The 22,958-nt window shown below is 35.3% G+C and overlaps 1 protein-coding gene across 1 annotated transcript; it reads left to right on the top strand.

Annotated features, from left to right (window-relative positions):
• The first annotated feature begins 799 nt into the window (after positions 1-799).
• Positions 800-17,242, top strand: LOC121429009 (kinetochore-associated protein DSN1 homolog). The gene is made up of 10 exons (XM_041625906.1): positions 800-866; positions 2,813-2,852; positions 4,656-4,761; positions 5,582-5,655; positions 6,998-7,064; positions 8,107-8,182; positions 10,318-10,458; positions 11,759-11,906; positions 14,596-14,683; positions 15,966-17,242. Exons 1-10 carry the CDS (start codon positions 817-819, stop codon positions 16,055-16,057), a joined length of 882 nt encoding a protein of 293 aa, XP_041481840.1. The 5' UTR covers positions 800-816; the 3' UTR covers positions 16,058-17,242.
• The last annotated feature ends 5,716 nt before the right edge of the window (positions 17,243-22,958 follow it).

Here is a 22,958-nt window from a genome sequence, read left to right as displayed (position 1 = left end):
GTAATTATTAACTTGCATACACATCTTTTTTTTCAGGAAGACAAACATTTCCCAGAATGTTCAAAATTTTAGGAAAAAGTTTTCCAAAAAATTTAGCTCGCGCTTCGCGCTCGCATTATATAAATAAGGGTTATGGTATTATACATTTATGTTTCATAAGAATAAAGCTAAAAAGTGACCATTAGGACTACCCCTTCAAAGAAACAAAAAAATCCCGGCAAAAATCATATTCGAGCGGTCGATCGGGGAAATATGGCTGAAAAAAATTCCGGGCCCCCCCTATTGGCGAAGGCTGGATCCGCCCCTGCTTCCATGAAGGAGAGTACGATCATGTGTAACTGGAAGTTTTAAGAGCAGATTTTAGTTATACACCTATCAATGCCTTGTAAAAGCCAGTTCCCTTTATTACCTCAATAGCTTTAATGGTGTCATAAAATGATAAAATAATTGTTTGTGCACGTCCGGTGTGCACGCCATTTTTATCAGTAAAATTGATTTCCATCCTAACGTTTGTTTAACCCAGCAGTATATTGTAGTCCTGGGTTGTATAGCAGTGGATTATAATCATATCAACAAATCTATTGGGCCTATAATATGCCAAACGATGATGATAATGATTATGATGATGATGATGAAATGCATTGATATAATGATTTAGGACAATGATTACGGTGCGATAATGATAATAATGATGATGATGGCGATGATGATGATGCGGATGATGTTGATTTAAATATAAGTGTATAAATTAATTTCCGACAAGAATAAATTATCTATTAATTGGCCTATATACGTCTTGAAAAGAGCCTACATTATATGGTAGGCGCGCCAGATTTCAAAATGGACGTCTCTGTGGCCATGTCGCGGTGAGAATTTCAATTTATTTAATATTTATTTTAGTCATATTTATATTTGATTGAAAGAATTTTGTAGAATAATATATTTAACTAATAATTAAAACTGTTTTTTTTCAAAAACTATATTCTGTGCTAGTGTGCGCGCGCTTTAAATGAAGTCGAACGAAATACGAAGCGTTCCACCACCCGTTCACCGGTGGCGCGGCAGTAGTGGCCCGGGCGAGCTTCGGGGACGATCGTGCCGGAGTTGTGCTCACTCGAGATCAAACGATGACATGAGACACATCGCAATCGCATGAACGATATCTTCACTAAGTTCATAAAACTTCCACCATATATATATCTACCTGCAAAAGATGTAAAATTAAAGTGTTGCCAGTGCCAAGATCAGTTTTCTTTTTCACAATATCGGCTTCCGATTGGCGATTGGCCCTTCGAATTCGGCCTTGCTTGACTTGTCGCCAGGTCGCGCGTCGCGTCCCATTTCCTTTTCAGAATCCAAAGAATTTGGGTCAAGACTCAAGTCAAGTTGACTTGAGGTTTGAGGATGTTGGATCAGCACAACTTAATTAAAATTAGATGTCTTGAGTTTGAAATTGAACAACTTTTTTTTTATCATTCTCTTCTAATAATTTACCTAGGGCCTACTTACCTATGGATACCTATGCCTATGGATGCTTCTGAACGCAGTCTAACTATATTCAGTTCCAAATTCTGTCTCCTTTTTAGGTTGGCCGGGTCATGTCCTGGTGGGTCAGCATCAAACTTGAACTTCGCAGGTTCACATCTCCAATAATTATCCAATCCATTCTCGAAGCTGTTGACACTGGGTGCATTTACTAATTCATTACTTAGGCTATTCCAAGGTTTCCTCATTATGTAAAAGGAATTCTTACGTTTCTTTGTCTTTTTGAATTCATTTTCTGACATTGCGAAAAAGTGCGCCTTTGGTAGATTAAAACAAGGCTGTTTATGCAAACACTAGTATTAGTCATGTTAGTATTAGAGTAGAAAATGGTCTCGCTAGAGATCTAGTCAAAATAAAATTGTTGTTTCGTTAGAAATTACAACCTTGGGCAGTAGAGGCGCACGGCCAATATGGGAAACGCTCTCCAATAGGGGAGACAATCTCCCATATTGGAGACTTGCTTTGCAAAAGAACAAAAGAAACAACACCAACAAAAGCGTAATTTTTTCCACCCAAAATTTTGTCTCACTGAGGTCAGAAGCCCATTTGTTTTGTGTGTGGATGACAACAAAAATCCTTATCAAAACAAAAGTAGACGGTGAAAAGGGGTAATTTTACACGAGGAATCTGCCTATCACATTTTTATTTGCCGCCAAGGTAATCCTTTTGCAGCAAATGTAAACAAAGGAAATTGGTCTCCTAAACTGGAGACTGTCTCTGAAATTGGATACCCAAATTATTTACAAAAGTCTCTGATATTGGAGATAATCTCTCTCGTGGGAGATAGTCTCCCATATTGGCCGTGCGCCTCTACTGTTGGGAGTCGAGTCCAAGTTCTTTTCTATCCATGATTAAAAAAAAAATGAGAGCAAGGAAAATCTGTATTCAGTCTCTTGACTGCAAAAGTACATCTTCAAAAAGGCGTAAACAGGTACAGGTAGGGTCTACTCTACTTGACATTAGGCATATTATGTATGTGAATGAAAAACTATATTTCTCGTGTATGTGCTAATATCTTCATGTTTAAGAATTTCAATTGGCATGAGTGGAAATCTTTCAAATGATTTGAATCGCTTTTCAAATAAAACTAAATAATTTTGTTTCCACAATAATATACTCTATGCCTACAAAATAGGAAACACCGAAACACACACTTGAAATTGAAAATAAAAATGAACCAAGAGAGGGATTCAAAACATAATAAAGAAATGTAATATTGCAGGGAGCCAAGAAACTTATTTTGTTGTGTTTTCTTTTCTAATCTCAGGTCTGAAAGAAAACGAAAAGCAGACGATGACAGTACTGCGGTGAGTGCATGTACATTATTTACAATTGATTTGGGAAAAAAGAGGTTACAGTTGAATTTTCAAATTGACAAAATACGAGTACATGATGATGATGACAGTATTCATATATTGTGATATTGAAACTTCCATTTTTGTAGCCATCACCTTATCCAACAAATCTAAAATCAAGTAACAAACATGTTTGTAAGTTACAGAGTTGAAATATGGCATGTCATGAATATGCAATATGGATGGCTGATAATGTTCCCACTTTCATTTTATAATGTTATTTCATGAAATCAGAATTATTTTTAATACATGGGTGTAATGTGATAAGGGTCAAGGTCAACTTGGCAATTGAGACAACTATAAGCCCCCCTCTGAAAAATGAGTTGCCGAGTTATCCATCGTAAACCCACTTTTTATGTTCCGATATATGAATAACTTGTTACCGGCTATTTTCAATAATTACTTTCTTACGGTTGATAAAAAACATAGTGTTAATACAAGACAGAGAAACAATATATTTGTGCCATATTCAAGCTTAAAACTATGACAGACGAACTCTATTAAACACAAAGGGGCTCAATTTTGGAACAGTCTTATCCCACTACTTAAAAAAATGACCACCGTTACCTCATTTAAGGCTAAAATTAAACAGCATCTTCTTGCCACTTACAAGTGATTCCTTTAAATTGAACCAAAATTAAACAAACAGTCATATGATATATTTTGTTTGGTCTTGTTTTGTCATGTATTGTAAATATTGTAACTTGTTTCATGTAATATTTCAATTGCTATTTCCTATGTATTTTATTCCTACTATAATTTATTTGCTGTATTTGTATCACTGTAATCTATTTGTCATGGATCCCCCTGCTTTTCAAGCCTCTGGCTTTTCTAGGGTGTTTGATCCTCACATTTTACAATGTACATATCTACTCATGTGATTTTTTACCTAATATATAAATTGAATTAGAAAAAACCCTAATCCTATGGTATTAAGACTGATCATACTAAAATACACTTGGTCAATCAAAATCATAGTAGAAAATGGTGCAGTTATTTTGTATTCAAAACAAACATTTGTCAAAAAATATAGCGATCAGATATTAGCCAACTGGGCACCTAATATTTTAGCAGGGCCGAGTTTGAAATGCGGAGTTAGCTGGCACCTTATGATGATTTCCTTGTAACAAAATAAAAAGGTGCAGGCCATTCAGCGATGATTTCACATTAAACCACTTGTCATTCAAATATTTTCACCCCCCCCATCCGGATGCAGACAAGTATGTATGTAAGTCCAAACATTGTTTGAAATTCATGGGGTGTGATATTGTATGATTATAGAAATGAATGTATAGGCCTACCCAAATATGCCGTATCATGCTTGCAGCAATGATATTGCAATGCTGATTTCAATGCTTAATTTCAGTACAGTACTCAGACAGTACCTGCCACCCCCCCCCCCCCCCCCCCCCTCTCTCTCCCCGTCATCTCTATTATCTTTCTCATATTGAATGCTTTTGGATTTATATCTTATTACGAAAGAAAATTGGCATTTAAACCTAAAGTTGTATTCCTATTAATATATTAAATAAATCTGTAATCTCTAGCACATGAACAGGAAATCTAAGAATATTCCTATTTCAAAAACAAAATGTTTTGTTAACTAACAAGTAACAGAGAAACAGAGAGAAGGAGAGAGAGAGAGAAAAAACAAAGAAAAAACAAAAGAATGAGTACTCCCCGCCACCCCAACATACACATAATTTGAACTTCTTGTTATCAATGTTATTTTGTGTTGTGGTTCCTTTCCATTAGGGCATGTCGACAATAAAAAAGCACCAGAAGAGACAGAAGCGGCGCTCCAGTTTCATGAGATCACGTTCACGGAAGTCTTTGCCCCCAGTCAATATAGAAAGTTCCGGTGAGCCATCCCTGATTTCTTCCTGAAATGATATTGAATGAGAGACAAGAGTTTTTTTGGCTGTACATATGCTAAAAACAAAATGATTTTCCTTTCAAAATTGGGCATTGTAATCATTGCGTGTTTACAGAAATACATCCATATCACATGAATATTGAATTTTTCTCACTTCACAAGATCAAAATACACACAACCCATCTTTAGGTAACAATTGTCATTAACCATTTTATTGTTGCAGAATGTGGACTCTCTAAATTTATGACTAAATATACCACAAAGATTCCAGCTTTATTAAATACAGTCAATGGCAAATGACACTGTCAATGGAATGTGATGTGGTATCTTAGAGTTTTAATTAAAAATCACACTCAATTTTATCTTCTGTTTGCCCATGTATGCTTATTGTTTTAGGAAGCTACATGTACTTTTTGTTGTCATTGGTGCCTGGTAATACATCAGCTTTTCTGCATTTTTGTATCCTAAATTTTGTCTTTTCTTTCTCTTTACCTTATTTATAATAATAATAATAAGCTGTATTTATAAAGCGTTTTTTTTGCCTAAGAATACAAAGTGCTGCTATCCTTACCCCAGCTTTAGCTCAAATTTTTTTTTGAATGAATCTTTCCGGGGACCCATTCTTCACCTCACCTTGGTCAAGTGCAATACAGTGCGGATAAGATTCTTGCTAAAGGAAAACATACCATGTTATTATTATTTAATTGTTAACTATTAATGTTGTTTAATTATGTACATGTGTACTTTGTCTCATTTCAGATTTCATTTCAATATAAAATGTATGTATTCTCTATTTTGATATTAGAAATCCATCAAAAGATATCAACAGACCTTCCAGAAGAAAAGAGACTAGAGCAATTACAGCAGTCAAGTTTTGAGGTATACAAGATTAGTAGTGGAATTTGTGTGAACATTTGTGAAATGAGCCTGTATTTGTGTTACAGACTTTTTCAATGAGTGTTAGTTTATATTAATAAGATACTAAAAACTGAATCATTATCACTATCATCAGACAGTCTACATGTAACATTGACATCTATTGGATTTTTTTTCTTTTTTTTTAGATATTGATGAGCCAATATTGGGGGAAGATATTTCTTGCTAGCTGATTGTACAGAGTTACCGGTATATTAATTCTTTATGTGTGTTCTCTTGAGGTTTCGTGAAGATACATATTACACACGTATCTCATCTTGTCTTGGGTTCCTTTTGCATTAGACTCATAGGCCTGTATTCTGAAGTCAGGTTTAACTTAGACCATGGTCTAACTCTGTGCTAAAATTATGGGAAGCCAAAAATTCAAAAATCCTTTTCACATTGTTTATTTCTTAGGTTTACTATTTTGTTTCCTTTTGTTTTCATATTTAAGAAAAATACCTCAGTATAGTTCAGTTATCATTTCCAGATAATTTGAGTGTCATTTGAGTTGAGAAAGATTTGATGTGTACTGGTCCCAATTGGCTCTCCATAGTTAAACCACAACTTTAAACCAGGGTTTAACTTAGACCACGGTCTAACTCTGCTAAAATTATGGGGAGCCAAAATTTCAAATATTCTGTTTATATTGTATATTCCTGATGATTTCTACTTTGTTTCATTTTGCTTTTATAACAAAGAAAAATACTTAAGTTACCATTCCCAGATTATTATGACCAATTTGGGTGTCAAATGGGTTAATAAATTTGATGTGTACTGTAAGGGATTTGTGTTCCAATTGGCTCTCCATAGTTAAACCAACAACCTTAAAGGTAAATGCTAGTTTTGGTAACGATATCAAAATGAGTTCGTACAGAATCCAATGAAATGACCACTAAAGTGTCTGTTTGTATAAATAAAACGCATGTGCCAAAGGATTCTGGAAGAAATTGTGTAATTGCTGAGAAATCAGCAAATAAGCACGGGATTCGGGTAGGGCGTCGGGCCCGACGCCCTAAGCAATAATTATACATTGTCCCACGTGCGCTTATCTGTGTTGGGGATTTTCGGTGTGAACATTTTTCAGCGTAGATTTCAAGATTTCACAAAGTCCAGTTAATGTAACTGTACCAGATCTAGATCCTCGCTGATATACTGGCAATTAAGCCTTGTTTTACAGACTTTCTCATGAAATCAGTGTTAACTGCAACTACTGGAATTTCTCTTTAAACCATGGTTTAATATAAACTTGAGTTCAGAATATGGGCCATTACGGTTTATTTTGTTTAAATGTATTTATCTTTAGTACACCATACAAAAGCTTATAGCTGAGATACCGCTCTTTCAGTCAGACGATGAGCTCCATTGTAAAAGTGAGTACAGTGCCTCTCTAACTACTTTTAAATTTTTATTCTATTTGCATCCCTTACCTAGTGAAGCCTTGTTATGAATGCTATTTGCATACTGACTTGTTATAATAACAAATTGTTTTGATAACATTTAAAAGCTACCGAAATCTTTCGATCTGATTGGCTGATTGTAAACTTGTAATAGACAGGTCTTTATGAAACGGGCCCAGGATGTGCATATAACTGTTATGTGAAATCAAGCAAAATTTTGAAATGTACTAATTTTCTTATTCTACATCTGATTTTGATGAAATCATTAGGTTTATGCTTATTGGATTTTTCTCCTTTAATTCAAACAAACTTTTTGTTGGGTGGACATGCCCCTTAAAGCCATAACCTTGGATGTCCTTATTTTAAGCCTTACAATTAAGTCAATGAAATTGATTATTCGTATTGACAATTACTTAATACATCCTAACCGGAATTGTCTGTTTTTATGCATGGTTTTCTGGAGTCCTATCTGATAAAAACAAACAAATGTATCACAAGACACTAATGGGTTGCTACTACAAATGATAATTTTTAAATAGTGGCCGTAACGTACTTGGCGTTGTGCATAAGGTGAAGGGGATGGGGGATGTTGAGGGTAGAATGGGACAGGGGTGTACTAAAGAGATTTGATGACATTTGCTCCGACGGAATATCTACACGTTGAGCCAAACATAAAACCTAACCTCCAAAACTGAATAAACCCTAATCCAGGGACCCGTTGCATAAAACCTTTGCCATAAAAAACTCTGGCAAACAGAATTATGCCATTGAAAATTACACATTAAAAACCTATGGCAAATTATGGGTTTTTTAATAGCAAAAGTTTTATGCAATGGGCCCCTTATCTTTACACTATTCTGAACCAAAGACACAATTACAAACCTAATGCTATGCCCTCTGATATATTAAGACAAGAGCAAATGTTGCAGGAGCACATTTTGTGTCATCACTATGGAATGATTTAAATCACATTCATATTTTAAAATTTGATGATTTTGTTCTTTTCAATTCACAGTGAGGAAAGCCTTTGAGGACACCTTAGCTGATGTTGCCAAGTCTGGCATCCTAACCCACGCCTGCAAGAAAAATAGGTAATAAAAGCTATAAAATAATTCAAATGATCACATATCAACTCTCAAACACTGCAATGTCTGGGTCACTTTTGCGGACAGCTACCAGTCCAGCTTGTGCACAAGAACGTGAACAGAAATTTCTTTCAGTTTACACCGTTGCTATTTGTATAATACCCTCGCAAGAAATTTACTTATTTAATCCATTTCTGAACAAATATCTTGCGTCAAACAAGTGTGATTTGTGTTTGAAATTCAAGATCTAACATCAAAATATAGTCTGATGATTTTCATTTTAGCTAAAAAACTAGTTAGGTATCAAAAGTGCCAACTATCTTCTGTTACTTCTGTTGTAAAAATAATATTTTTTTACAAGATTATTACAAAGTCTTCCACATTTGAATATTTAATTTAAAAAAATGGGCTCACGGTAATAAGCTTTTTATAATCTAGTCCTAAAAGTTCTGCCTATATCTGTGCATAACAGCTTTATGACTCGTGTGCATGGCATATTAGAATTGCAAGATGTCAACAGACAACAAAGATATCGACTAACTGTTACTTGTAGTTATATGTAGGGCCACACTAGTGCTGGGCATTATAAAAAATTTGCAATATTGAAAAAAATATTGAATATTTGATCATGGTTTGATGATTATGTTGATATATTGTAACACGATATGACCAAAATATTGTCATTTTTGTCTCACCTGCATAGCCGAGTGAGACTTTAGGCGCCGCTTTTCCGACGGCGGCGGCGGCGTCAACATCAAATCTTAACCTGAGGTTAAGTTTTTGAAATGACATCATAACTTAGAAAGTATATGGACCTAGTTCATGAAACTTGGCCATAAGGTTAATCAAGTATTACTGAACATCCTATTAGAGTTTCATGTCACATGACCAAGGTCAAAGGTCATTTAGGGTCAATGAACTTAGACCATGTTGGAGGAATCAGCATTGAAATCTTAACCTGAGATTAAGTTTTTGAAATGTCATCATAACTTAGAAAATATATGGACCTAGTTCATGAAACTTGGACATAAGGTTAATCAATTATCACTGAACATCCTGCGTGAGTTTTATGTCACATGACCAAGGTCAAAGGTCATTTAGGGTCAATGAACTTTGGCCGAATTGGGGGTATCTGTTGAATTCCCATCATAACTTTGACAGTTTATGGATCTGATTCATGAAACATGGACATAATAGTAATCAAGCATCACTGAACATTTTGTGCAAGTTTCAGCTCTCATGATTAAGGTCAAAGGTCATTAGGGTCAATGAACTTTGACCGAATTGGGGGTATCTGTTGAATTACCATCATAACTTTGAAAGTTTATTGGTCTAGTTCGTTAAACTTGGACATTAGAGTAATCAAGTATCACTGAACATCCTGTGCGCATTTCATGTCACATGACCAAGGTCAAAGGTCAATGAACTTTGGCCGAATTGGGTGTATCTGTTGAATTACCATCATAACTTTGAAAGTTTATGGATCTGATTCATAAATCTTGGACATAAGAGTAATCAAGTATCACTGAACATCCTGTGCGAGTTTCAAGTCACATGATCAAGGTCAAAGGTCATGTAAGGTCAATGAACTTTGGCCATGTTGGGTTTTTTTGTTGAATAACCATATCTCTGTAAGTTTATTGGTCTAGTTCATAAAAAGTGGACATAAAAGTAACCATGTATCACTGAACATCTTGTGCGAGTTAGAGTAGTTTTCAAAGTCAGCACTGATGCTATATTGAACCGCGTGATGCAGGTGAGACGGCCAGAGGCATTCCACTTGTTAAGAAGTTAATCACTATTTATTGACCACAATTGCTGCTCTGAATTGCGTCTCCACAACCAACTAAGATTTTTTTAAGGTGGTACCCAAAGGCTCGCTTTTCATGAACATACACTGATGAAAGCCTGAGTTTCTTTTTCTCCTTCCCTGTTCTCATGCAGCTCATAAATTGCCAGACTCTGTGAAATGTCACGATATCAGCGTTATTCTGCTGGCAATGATTGCATAACATTGAATTAAAATATTGACCAGCACTAAGCCAAACCATCTCTCTCTAACAAAAAAACATACTTGGTCTTGTGTGAACCTGTTTTAAATTCATATCAAATTTTGTCTGTTCATTTTCTTTCTTCATAAGTTTGGAGCCGAATCCCGCCAACCTGGAAATGAAGGAAGTCTTGATCAAGATGCAGTCCCACATCAGAAGGTTATCAGACGAAGGAGACAAGTGGGAGAGTTTACTCCAGGATCACGCTCAGTCGACCCGTGATGCTGAAAAGTAAGTTCAAATGTCAAACAATGTCATTTTAATTTAGTCCTGTTTATTTGCCATATCTAGGTGACCGGTGATTGTGAGAAGTAATGTCAAATGTCAAAATCTAGCTATGGTAAACATCACCCTTTTATTGCTACATGTAGATTAATCCTTAAAGGAGAATGAAACCTTAGGAACAAGATGTGAAAACAGAAGAATCAAAGAAACAGATCAACAAAAGTTTGAGAAAATCAGACAAATAATGAGAAAGTTATGAGCATTTGAATATTGAGATCACTAAGGCCATGGAGATCCTCAAATTGGCAATGTGACAAAGATGTGTGATGTCACGTGTGAACAACTCTCCCCATTACTTTAGTATATATTTCACTTAAACTGCCACTTTTTTCACATCTATCAGTAGAGCATATATTCTTTCTATAGGAGAGCATGTAATACAGATTTTTTAGAAATACATCATGGATGAAGAGTTTGTATCACCATAAGAAAAAGCAAAATGAGAAATTTTGGGGTATTTTCAGTCCATCAAAGGGAAAGTTGTTCACATGTGACATTACACATCCTTGTCGCATTGCCAATGGGAGGATCTCCATAGCATTACTTATTGTGGAGCGTTGTGGCCCAGTGGATTAGTCTTTGGACTTTGAAACAGAGGGTCGTGGGTTCGAATCCCAGCCATGGCGTAATTTCCTTCAGCAAGAAATTTATCCACATTGTGCTGCACTCGACCCGGGTGAGATGAATGGGTACCCGGTAGGAAGAAATTCTTCGAATGCTCGAGCACCCGATCAAGGTAGCCGTGCTAAAGCCGGGGTAATAATAGCAGGGCCCGCTGGGAGAACAGTTTTCGGAACTGAAGTGGCTACCCTGGGTAAATATGCCGCTATTATTATTATTTGTAATATTCAAATGCTCATAACTTTCTCATTATTTGTCTGATTTTTCTCAAACTTTCTTTGTTCTTATTCTTTGATTTTTCTCTTTCAACACAAGCCTACTTGTTCCCCTTTATAGTCGAGAATCAAGAGTAAAGGTTTAAGTCTGGTCGTGATAGTAGTAGTAGTAGTAGTAGAAGTAGTGGTAGTAGTAGTAGTAGTCGTAGTCGTACAAGTGTAGTAGTAGTCAACATAGTGTATTAAAAGAGCATGTAGATATTAGTATTCTTCATAGTACTGGTATTCATCCGCTTCCTGCAAGAAGGGACTAGCTGTAATTTTTTTTATGAATATGCCTTTTTAATTTGCTGATACTTTAAGTTTACTTGTAATTTTAAGTATTAATGTAATAAAATCATTTCACATAGGATTGCTGCATCAGCTTCAGAACCTCAAACAGTGTCCAAGGTTCCTGAGACCTTGACCATTCAGCAGAGGAGGCTACTTGCTGACCTACCAGACCTTGAGGGAATAGCAGCATGGGCCAAGACTTCAGCTGAGGAAACAGCCCTCCAGGTAAATCTTTTGAATGGAAAGTATAAATTCAAATCTTGTGTTTCTCATAGCCTTGGCGTTGTCAGACCTCGAGGAGGATTATGTGTCCTTTGCTGGGATGTTGTCCTAGGACATACAGCCCTTGGTCCTAGCCTCAATTTTCTACCCCTGTGGACAACACTGTCCTAAGAATGCCCAAGTACACTAAGGCACGTATTCTGAACTCCTGCTTAGTTCAAACTCTGGTTTAGCATTTTGGTTTATCTATGGATAGCCATTTGTGACACAAATCTTTAAAGGACAAGTCTATTTCAACAAAAAATTGATTTGAATAAGAAGAGAAAAATCCAACAAGCATAACACTGAAAATTTCATCAAAATCGGATGTAAAATAAGGAAGTTATGACATTTTAAAGTTTCGCTTAATTTCATAAGACAGTTACATGCACATCCTTGTCGGTATGCAAATGAGGAGACTGATGACGTCATCCACTCACTGTTTCTTCTGTATTTTATTATATGAGATATGAAATATTCTAATTTTCTCCTCATTGTCAAGTGAAACAGTGATTAATTTATCCCTGAACATGTGGAATTAGCATTGTTTAATACTATATGGTTTAGTCTAGTCGGTCCCTATGGTCAAATCTGTAAAAAATTACAGTGTATAATTCAAACACTAAAACACAAAAAATGAGTGACATTTGCATGTCACTCAGTTGTGCATATCACTGTTTTGTGAAAAATAGGTGAAACTTTAAAATGCGATAATTTTCTTATTTTACATCCGATTTTGATGAAATTTTCAGTGTTATGCTAGTTTGATTTTCTCTACTTATTCAAATCAACATTTTGCTGGGATGGACTTGACCTTTAACACTACATGTTGGATTTAATCAGCTGATATCTTTCTTGGGTCATTCATAACTGTCTTGTAATAACTACTGAATCAATTTTCCTTGTCACTGTAGCATGATGAAAGAGCACATAATTTCAGCATAGAATTAGACCATGACACAAGTTCAACGGGACTTCAGAATACTGGCCTGTGAATTCCTGGGTCCCATCTCACAAAGAGTCGTGATCATTGATCAGATCAACCACAACTATGGACGGCCAGCCACATCAATGTCTGAAAGACATATTCAAAATATTTTCTAGATATGAAGTACAGTATATATGCATACATTCATCATTCTCTTGAAAATTCAGTATGATTCTCTGATTATTACGGAGATTGTGCAAATTTCTTGTAAAAAAATTATGGTATGGATGGATTTCCATACAATTGAATTTGATTGGATCAATCGCAATTCTTTGTAAGATGAGGCCCTGAGCTTCAGTTCATTTTCATTCTACTGAAGAAATCATTAAAAAGGGATACTGACATTATGACTGCTTTGGAAAGTAAGGTGCTAGTTTAATCTAAAAGGATTTTTATATAACCAGTGCAAGTCTCAGCCTTAGTGAGTTTTGTGCATGTCTGTCATCAACCTTATTTTGTTGGCCATGGCGTTAGACATTCTGAGTTACACCAAGTGAATACAAATCGCTTGAATATACATTTGAAGGTTCGACATGTTTCATTTTCAAGTTCAATTTATTTATTTTTCTCACAAATATAAGAAAAAAATATATACAATATGTACAAAAATGAATGTTACATGTAATAGGGAAAAATGGAAAACTACTGTAAAGTTCATAAGAGCTTGTGAGTTGTAGCTCCCAGTAAAACAAGAAAAAATATAGATTAAAATTCAATGAATAATATACACACAGCATCAGCAATCACCAGCATACATACAAGGGGGACGGGGAACAATCGGGGAAAGTGTAGAATTAGGCAGAAAATAATTATTTTAAAAATTCACTTATATACACGTTTTTTAACTTGGCTTTAAATGAAGTCAATGTAGTTGAACACTTGATGTTATCGGAAAGATTGTTCCGTGTACGGGGGCCACGATGCCTTAAAGGGGAATGAAACCTTTGGAACAAATAGGCTTGTGTAGAAACAGAAAAATCAAAGAATAAGAATAAAGAAAGTTTGAGAAAAATCGGACAAATAATGAGAAAGTTATGAGCATTTGAATATTACAATCACTAATGCTATGGAGATCCTCCCATTGGCAATGCGACAAGGATGTGTGATGTCACTGATGAACAACTTTCCCTTTGGTAGACTATAAAATACCCTCAAAATGTCTCTTTTTGCTTTTTCTTATGATACAAACTCTTTATCCATGATGTATTCTTAAAAAATATGTATTACATGCCCTCATGTAGAAAGAACACATGATCTATGGATAGATGTGATAAAAGAGGCAATTCAAGTGAAATATATACTAAAGTAATGGGGAGAGTTGTTCATGAGTGACATCACACATCTTTGTCGCATTGCCAATTTGCTATCTCCATAGCATTAGTGATCGCAATATTCAAATGCTCATAACTTTCTCATTATTTGTCAGATTTTTCTCAAACTTTTGTTGATCTGTTTCTTTGATTTTTCTGTTTTCACACAAGCTATCTTGTTCCAATGGTTTCATTCTCCTTTAATGAATTAAGTAGAATTGGGGTTTTTAACTTGGGGATAATGAAATTTATTGCTTGACCAAGTATTATGAGAATGAACTGAACGATTTATGAGAAACATTTGGGACATGCCATTCTTCAAGCTCTCTATTCTACGATTATTTATTTTTTTCAGATTGCTAAAGTTCACCAGACAGTCAAACAGATGATGAAGTTCAAAGATTCCATGGAGGATTACCTTCAACATGAGCTTGAGGTTTTTGGTGAGTACCAACTAGGGTTTGAAGTGTTTTGTGTCCAGTAGGGGAAGGCGGGGTAAGTTGTGACATTTTTTGCATTTTGGATGTTATAATTGATATGATCAATAATATTGCATAAATTAGTATCTTGCGTTTACATTTGTTTCTTGGGCAATATTTTTCACCTATATAACACTCTACCCCCACACTGAAAGTCACTGTGACCTTTGAAAAAATCGATGTCAAATGGCTCAACTTGCCCCACATGTGGGGTAAGCTGTGCCACGTTCTGGGTAAAGATGAGCCACAAAAACTATGTACAAAATGTATGCAGGAAGAATCTGCATGTCAATTTTTTATTCAGAGTCTTTTTCACTTGATAATTCTCTATAAATAATCTCATCCTTTAAAAGTAAAAAAACTGTCATGTGAATTTGCTCCTTTCTGCCTGCTTATCAATAGCTTTTTAAGTTTTTTTCTATTTTTATACATTACCATAAGAATTACCATGGCTCAACTTGCCCCATGTTAGCTGGCTCAAATTACCCCAGTCCTAACTTCATGTGAAATTTTCTCATCCACACATTTCGTATGCATCCATCATGTAAAAGACTATGACAAGAATGAGGATCCATACCTGGACAAACAATATTGTTCTTATTTCTTTATTACATTTAAAGACATGTGTGGGTAAAAAGTACTGATTTTCACACACCTTTTTACCTTTTTGGTTGAAATTTGTATTTTTCCCTCTAAAAAAGTACGTTTTGTTTCAAAGTTGAAAACAAAGTGGTGGGGTGAAGGGTTATGCAATGGGTCATCAATACATGACACCACCACAATATCTGACTCATTCATTATTGGCCTGGGGGTGGTGGCTCAGCTTACCCCGCCTTCCCCTACAGATTGTGTAAGCAAGGCTCCACACTAACTTTGTGGCCTGATCAGTCCTCCATAATCATCAATTTAGAATTTGTGATAACCCAGAAAGCTATTTTGGTGGTCATGAAATGCTATAAAACATTCAAAGTAATTAAAACTAAGGTGATTTTAATAGTTGGGTCATAAAGGGTGGACTTAACCAGAATTTTGGTGGTCCTGACTCTCATTTTTAGTGGCCCTTGGCCACCATGCCACTGCTATCGTCAAGTCCAATAATTGCCAAGACACAGCATTTTGTTGAATGGAGAGCAATCAAAGGGATATGTGGTTAAAAGAATATTTCAAATGTTGGTATGAACTATAGGAAGATTAGTAATGTTTTACTAAAACTAGTTTCTGTCTTAACTGTTTCTGCCTCACACAGCTGTTGATTCCTTCGATGGCTACCAAGACATCACAGATCCTAGGAAGTTGCTCTCAAAGGCTGGAACCAATACTCAAGAATGTCAAGCCTAAATCAAATGTGTAGCAGTGGACCCTGCTTGTAAGAATGGCCTTTGCTATGTTATCAGGTTATGAATGAACTTTGCATGGTGAGTTGATGGGTTTAAGTCCGTCGTTAACACAAGAATTTATATGAAATATCAAGGCGTCGGTCTTGAGTGACCGCTGCTCAAAAAGGCTCAAACTTTTGTCCAAGGAGCCAATCAGTGCCTCAGAATTATGGCTATGTTTTTAGATCATGTGGCTGGAAATAAGCCAATGCTCAGTAATTGATGTAGATGTACTATATGTCAAATCATAACCATCAAAGAAGGCTGCTACCAATGGCTGGAATCGCTGCCCAAGAAGTAGACTCAGTGCCTCAGAATTATGGCTATGTTTTTAGATCATGTGGCTGGAAAAAAGCCAATGCTCAGTAATTAATGTAGATGTACTATATGTCAAATCGTAACCATTGAAAAAGGCTGCTACCAATGGTTAGAATCACTGCCCAAGAAGTATATAGGCAAATCCAAGTATGAAGTATAAGTAGCAAGTGGCACAGACTTCACATACATGTACATGTGCCCCTGGGACTTGTAGTAACTTTATTTTAGGTCCATTTGCCTAGAAAGAAGTAAGCAACAATGGCCATGTCAATGTTCATACCTATCTTCTGCACTAACACAGTAACAATCCTCCACTGAGATCTTTCCGACTGGAAATGAGCTAGCAGGATTAAAGGTACATATTAAAAAATTCTAAGACAAACATGTTCACTGTATTCCATATTCTGAACCCGGGATCGATTTAATTTCTGGTCTAAAGTTATAGTTTAACTATGGATAGCCTATTTTGACACTGTTGTTTAACATTGAATGTTAAATTTGTCATTGTATTTGGTGATCAATTCACTTGTATAGTGTCTACAAATAGCAAAAAGTAAGAATAATTTCTTCACCATTAAAGCAGTAGGGAGAGAAGACAGTAAAGACAAGAAAGACGAAAAACATTCAAAATGAATAATTTTGATTCCCATATTCTTAGCATGCCATGTTTTAAGTTCAATTGGACTTGAAAGCAATTAACCTTGGAATATTGCTCTGGCAGGCTGCAACAAAGGCCTGAGGTCAAAGGTCAATGTGCTGGGAGAGAAGAAAATCCAGGACCCCATCAAGAGATTTTCTAAAACTTTTATTGAAAACGGCAATATAAAAGTGCAGAAGCAAGAATGTAACATTTCCGTTTATCAGGTTTAAAGGTAAATGCTAGTGTTGGTAACGATATCAAAATGAGTTCGTACAGAATCCAATGAAATGACCACCATACTGTCTGTTTGTATAAATAAAACGCATGTGCCAAAGGATTCTGGAAGAATTGTGTAATTGCTGAGAAATCAGCAAATAAGCACAGGATTCGGATAGAGCGTCGGGCCAGACGCCCTAAGCAATAATTATACATTGTCCCACGTGCGCTTATCTGTGTTGGGGATCTTCGGTGTGAACATGTTTCAGCGTAGATTTCAAGATTTCACAAAATTCAGTTAATTTAACTGTACCAGATCTAGATCCTCGATGATATACTGACAATTAAGCCTTGTTTTACAGACTTTCTCATGAAATCAGTGTTTACTGCAACTACTGGAATTTCTCTTTAAAACTCTAATCTGGGCTTTGTAGCACAAAAGTTTTACAATCAATCATAAATACCAATGACCAATCAAGATCACTGTTGTATGCGCACTCTGTTTAAAATACTGACCGAGAACCAATCAGTGCGGTTCTTTCATTTGCAATTCATCGCAAACCTTTGTGTTACAGACTCCTTGTCATAATTTAATGCAAATCTGATTTGAAGTTATACTTGTTATTTTGGACTGTGAAAACGGAAATTAATTTTAGGGAGCACAAAATTCGATACTATATCTGATCTCCGTATTTGACACCATATTAAATGTAAATTTTTGTATTACATTTTGACAGTACTTTTGGAAGACTTTGTGAAGAATACATAATGTAGATATTAATGGCTGTTGCACTGAAGCAAAATATTTCCCTATTGCCATTGATAGATTTTCATGGAACTACTTTGATGCTTATTTTGTGCATCTTCATGTAAATTAAGAATTGTAAATTCTCTGTAATTATGTTGTAAATTGTATTTATATACATTTGTATACATTGTAAAATAACTACAAACACAAAGCTAAAACGAAAAGGAAATTATACTCCATTATATCACAAAGTTCTTATTTTTTCTGAATGTTTTGATGACAGTGATAATGATCAAGAGGGGGAGGATCATGTTAATGGTGATGTTGAAAATGCTGTTGGTGATGACGTTGATGATGATGCAGATCGTGATGATGAATATATGATTTTGATGATGGAGGTTTAAATTATGATTTTAAAAATGATCACACTTATGATGGTGGAGATCCAGTGATGGTGATGATGGTGGTAACGATGGTGATGATGAAGATGATAATAATGATCATCATCATCATGACAGATATGATTATTATGATAGTGATGATAATGATGATTATGATTATGAAGAATTAATAATGATTAAGATATGATGATGATGGTGGTGAAGATAATGTAATTGATATTTAAGATATGATGATAATGATTGAATTGATGAATAGTTGATAATGATGATGGTGATCATGATGAAGAGTTGATCAATGATGACAAGAATATAATGATTTGTTGCAATGTTGGTGACGATGGATTTATTTATTTTTTCCCTTTTTCCCCCTTCCACTGGGTTCTTTATTTTCAAAAAGCATAATTACACTGTATAAACATTTACAATTTTTTTTTCAGACAAACAGTAAATAAACATGGTATATACATAATTCATAATACATAGACATAAAGTCAAACTGACTTATTATACAATCAATAAGTTGTCACAGCCAAAGCAAAATTAACAGAAAAATCTATACCCAAGTACCGGTCCTAGAGTAGCCCTCTGATACCCAATTTAATTTATGCTCAGGAAGAAGTTGCTTTTTACAAAATCTATTTTTGCCTATCCATATTGCATAAGTTTTTGATATATTGACCTTAAGGCCCGACATTTTTTCAAAATGACCTAATATTTCCAGTGCAGGTAAAGTGTAAAAATTGTGTCATCAGCATATGTTGTAGTTGACTATATTTTCCTTCTACATGTAAACCAATAATATCATTGGAATGTCTTACTAAAGTTGCTAATATTTTATTAGCAAGTAAAAAGAGATAAGGTGATAACGGATCTCCTTGGCGACATCCTCTTCGTATATTAATTTTTTTTGTACGAAAAAACATTCACTGTTACACCAGAAGATGCATTTGAATAAATACATGAATCCATTTCTTAAATGACGGACTGAATTGAAAAAAGTCGAGGACATTAAATAGAAATTTATGCGATACACAATCGAATGCTTTTTCAAAATCAATCATTAACAACATACCAGATATATCATTGAGTTCAGTGTAAAGGAGAATATTATAAAGCAAGCGAATGTTTTCTCCAATAAAACGTCCTTTCAACAAACCCTTTTGATTTTCATTTATTTAAGAGGGGAATACACGTTTTAAACGATTGGCTATATACCCAGTTGCAATTAACATTTAAAAGTGAAATTGGTTGCCAATTTTGTAATAAATGTCTTGGCTTATTTTTCTTGGGAATTAAAGTAATAACCCCTAAGGTTTGTGATTCTAAGATCTGACCATGAATAGTTTTAGATATTTCCAAAAAAAAAGCGAAAGAATTCAACAGAGAATCCATCTTGCCCAGGAGATTTATTATTTTTCATACTTTTTAACACTTCATACACTTCCTTTTCTTTTAAAGGTCCTTCTAGTATGTTGGACACTGTTGGAGTTAACTTAGGAATATCCGTAAAATTCATTATTGCCAAATGGATTTATCATTATTGTAATGAAGATGACAGGAGCTTCTTAGTTTTAAAATGTCTTTTAATAATGGTAAATGTCCTGTACCACAAATCTTGAGTCATAAAGGTAATACTAATAACTCAATTATCTATTGACATTAATTTTAGGTCACTAAATCCAGTTCAAATGTCTTAATATCAGGTCAATGAACTTAGGCTATTAGCCCAGTCATTTTAGCCCAAATTTTGACCAAACTTGGAACAAATTGCAACAGAATTTTTTTTATCACAATGCATTTCTGTAAGGTCCCTAGTACAACATACTAAAAGTCCCAAACTTTCCGAATAGGGGAAAGGCATCTAATTTGCATAAATCCAAGATGGCTGCAAAAATTAATTGATATGCCTTATCCTTAATATTTTTTGTACAGATAATGGAAAAATCTTGAAATGAATACGCAATTCACTATGATTAAGATATCATAAATCGGTTGCAATCGTTTCCGGGACTGTCCGGTTCATATTTTTCGAAAAATGTGAGAAATTATGCCAAAATTTTCGTGTTTTCGGTCAAAAATTTGCATGTGCATTGAAATCTTTCTGTTTTAACATTAGCATCAACAACTAATGTAAAATATCAGCATTCGACAAGAAAGGGGATATATCAACGAAAAAATTGATATGCTTCATAACAGTATTAATGTCTTAACTTGCTTAGATTAAGGGCAAATACATCCGAATGTATTATGCGATATTGCGATAAAGTGACACCAAAAACCAACCTCCGTGTCCAGTCACTCTTTTATATCGACTACAACGCGATCGCTTGGATGCCTTTGAAGATAGTACAATATACTAAATCGGTCTTGCCTCGCCTTTGTTGGTGTGACTAACACGCGTAAATACAATGACGTCTAGCGATACAAAGGTGTATATTACTTAAATTGATATGTGGGCAAAGGGCTTTTTCTTCATTTGAAAGTAACTTTTATGTTAATGAAATTTCTTAGAAAAAGTTAGAGGATGCATAATTGATCTGCATGCTGTATGCAATTACGTTCAAGAACATCACAGCATAGTCCCGCAATAGCTTGTCAAAGTTACCCCCTTATCCGTAGCTCAACTATTAAAAATATTGTGCTTTTTGGAGCCCCCAATGTGACAACGCGGTGTTTTGCTACAAAGAAAAAAACTTTTATTGTCTAGAAATCACTTGGAGGCAAAAGAGCAGGCTTTTCTCTTTGAGTTACATATAAAGAAGTGATGGCACATCAAAGCCTACCCTTTCAGGGGTCTTCTGAAGTCACCAACCCCTTTTTTGTATTTTGCTAATTTCTTGGAAAATTCGCACAATTTTTAGCTCCATTGAGGCAATAGGCGTTTCCCCTTTGCAGTAAACCGATTTAATTGTTTTGTAAGCACTTGGGGATGAAAAAATAGATTTTCTTCTATCAGCTAAATTTAAAGAAGTGCTGGCACAGCAAAGTCTATCCCCTACGGGGTTCGCTAAAGTCAATCACCCCTTTTCCATATTTTGCCAATTTATGGAAAAATCTATAAATCCGGAGCCCTCATTGAGGCAAAAAGATGTTTCTGCTACAGTGTAAGCCACTTTTATCGTTTTAAAACCACTTGGAAACAAAAGAGTAGCCTTTTGTCTATGTGCTACGTATAAAGAAGTGCTGGCACATCAAAGCCTACATCCTTTAGGGAGCTGCTGAAATCACCCCACCCCTTAAGCGTATTTTACCCATTTCTTGTAAAAATGGAGCCCCAATGAGGTAAAAGGCGTTTCCCCCTTTGCAGTAGACCACTTTTATTCCTTGGAACCACTTGGAGATAACAAAATTAGATTTTCCTCCATCAGCTACATGCAAAGAAGTGCTGGCACAGCAAACCCTACCTCTCAGGGGTTTGCCGAAGTCAACCATCCCTTTTCCATATTTTGCCTATTTATGGAAAAATCTATCAATTTGGAGCCCTCATTGATGCAAAAATGTTTTATATATATATATATATATATATATATATATATATATAGCAAACCACTTTCATTGTTTCGTAATCACTTGGAGGTTAAAAAAAATCCTTTATATCAGCTACATATAAAGAAGTTCTGGCTCAGCAAAGCCTACCCCCTCAGGGGTTCCCTAAGTCTCCCCACCCTTTTTGCCTATTTTCCCCTCCTTATTTTATTTATAATTTATGGGGAAAATCTGCCAATTTGGAGCCCCTATTAAGGCGAAACGTTGTTTCTGCTCTATAGCAAACTTCTTTCATTGTTTCGTAACCACTTGGAGATAAAAAAGTAGATTTTCCTCTATCAACTACAATAAAGAATTGCTGGCTCAGCAAAGCCTACCTCCCTTAGGGGTTCCCGAAGTCTCAAAATTGCAGTTTTTGACCCCCCCCCTTCGGGCAAAAGGCATTTCTGCTATATGGTTAAGTCACTTTTATTATTTGAAACTTAAAGATGAGTAGGTTTAGTCTATCAGCGCATCGACCCTTCCCTCTTCAGGGACTCCAAATTGACAGATTTTCCCATAAATTGGCAAAATACGGCGCATCGACCCCTTCCCTCTTCAGGGGCTCCAAATTGACAGATTTTTCCCATAAATTGGCAAAATACGGAAAAAGTGCTACTTTGGTATACAGTTAAATAGTAGTATAATAGGATGTGGCAGGTCTAATAGTTATACATCTTATTTTTCTCTTAGACTTTGAGATCGAGCAAGCAGAAAATGTCATTATTTTGGTGTACAATGTCACGTGACTAGCATATGATAGTTTCCGTGCCAAGACCCTTTCATGTTAAACAATTAATACAGTCCAAACAGAATCGAATTTATGTATTTAATGTTAATAGTAACAATGTTCTTGTGGTATAAATCTTTGCTTACTGATATTTATGATACAGCGATAGTTTGAGGAAGTCAATGTTTATAGTATATCGAGGCCGGAATTGATATTATTTGTAATCGGGTCTGAGTACATAGTATACACTGGCGTCGTCTGCTACGAAAACTTAATGAGCGAATA

The sequence above is a fragment of the Lytechinus variegatus genome, chromosome 15 (genome assembly GCF_018143015.1).
Source record: "Lytechinus variegatus isolate NC3 chromosome 15, Lvar_3.0, whole genome shotgun sequence".
NCBI classification, from domain to species: Eukaryota; Metazoa; Echinodermata; class Echinoidea; order Temnopleuroida; family Toxopneustidae; genus Lytechinus; species Lytechinus variegatus.
This window is presented reverse-complemented; position numbering and strand designations above follow the sequence as displayed.

Coding starts and splice junctions, on each gene's coding strand:
- LOC121429009 (XM_041625906.1), top strand. CDS start 817: ATGGTAGGCGCGCCAGATTTCAAAATGGACGTCTCTGTGGCCATGTCG. Junction 4,762..5,581: donor AGTCAATATAGAAAGTTCCG/GTGAGCCATCCC, acceptor TTTTGATATTAG/AAATCCATCAAAAGATATCA. Junction 5,656..6,997: donor TACAGCAGTCAAGTTTTGAG/GTATACAAGATT, acceptor ATTTATCTTTAG/TACACCATACAAAAGCTTAT.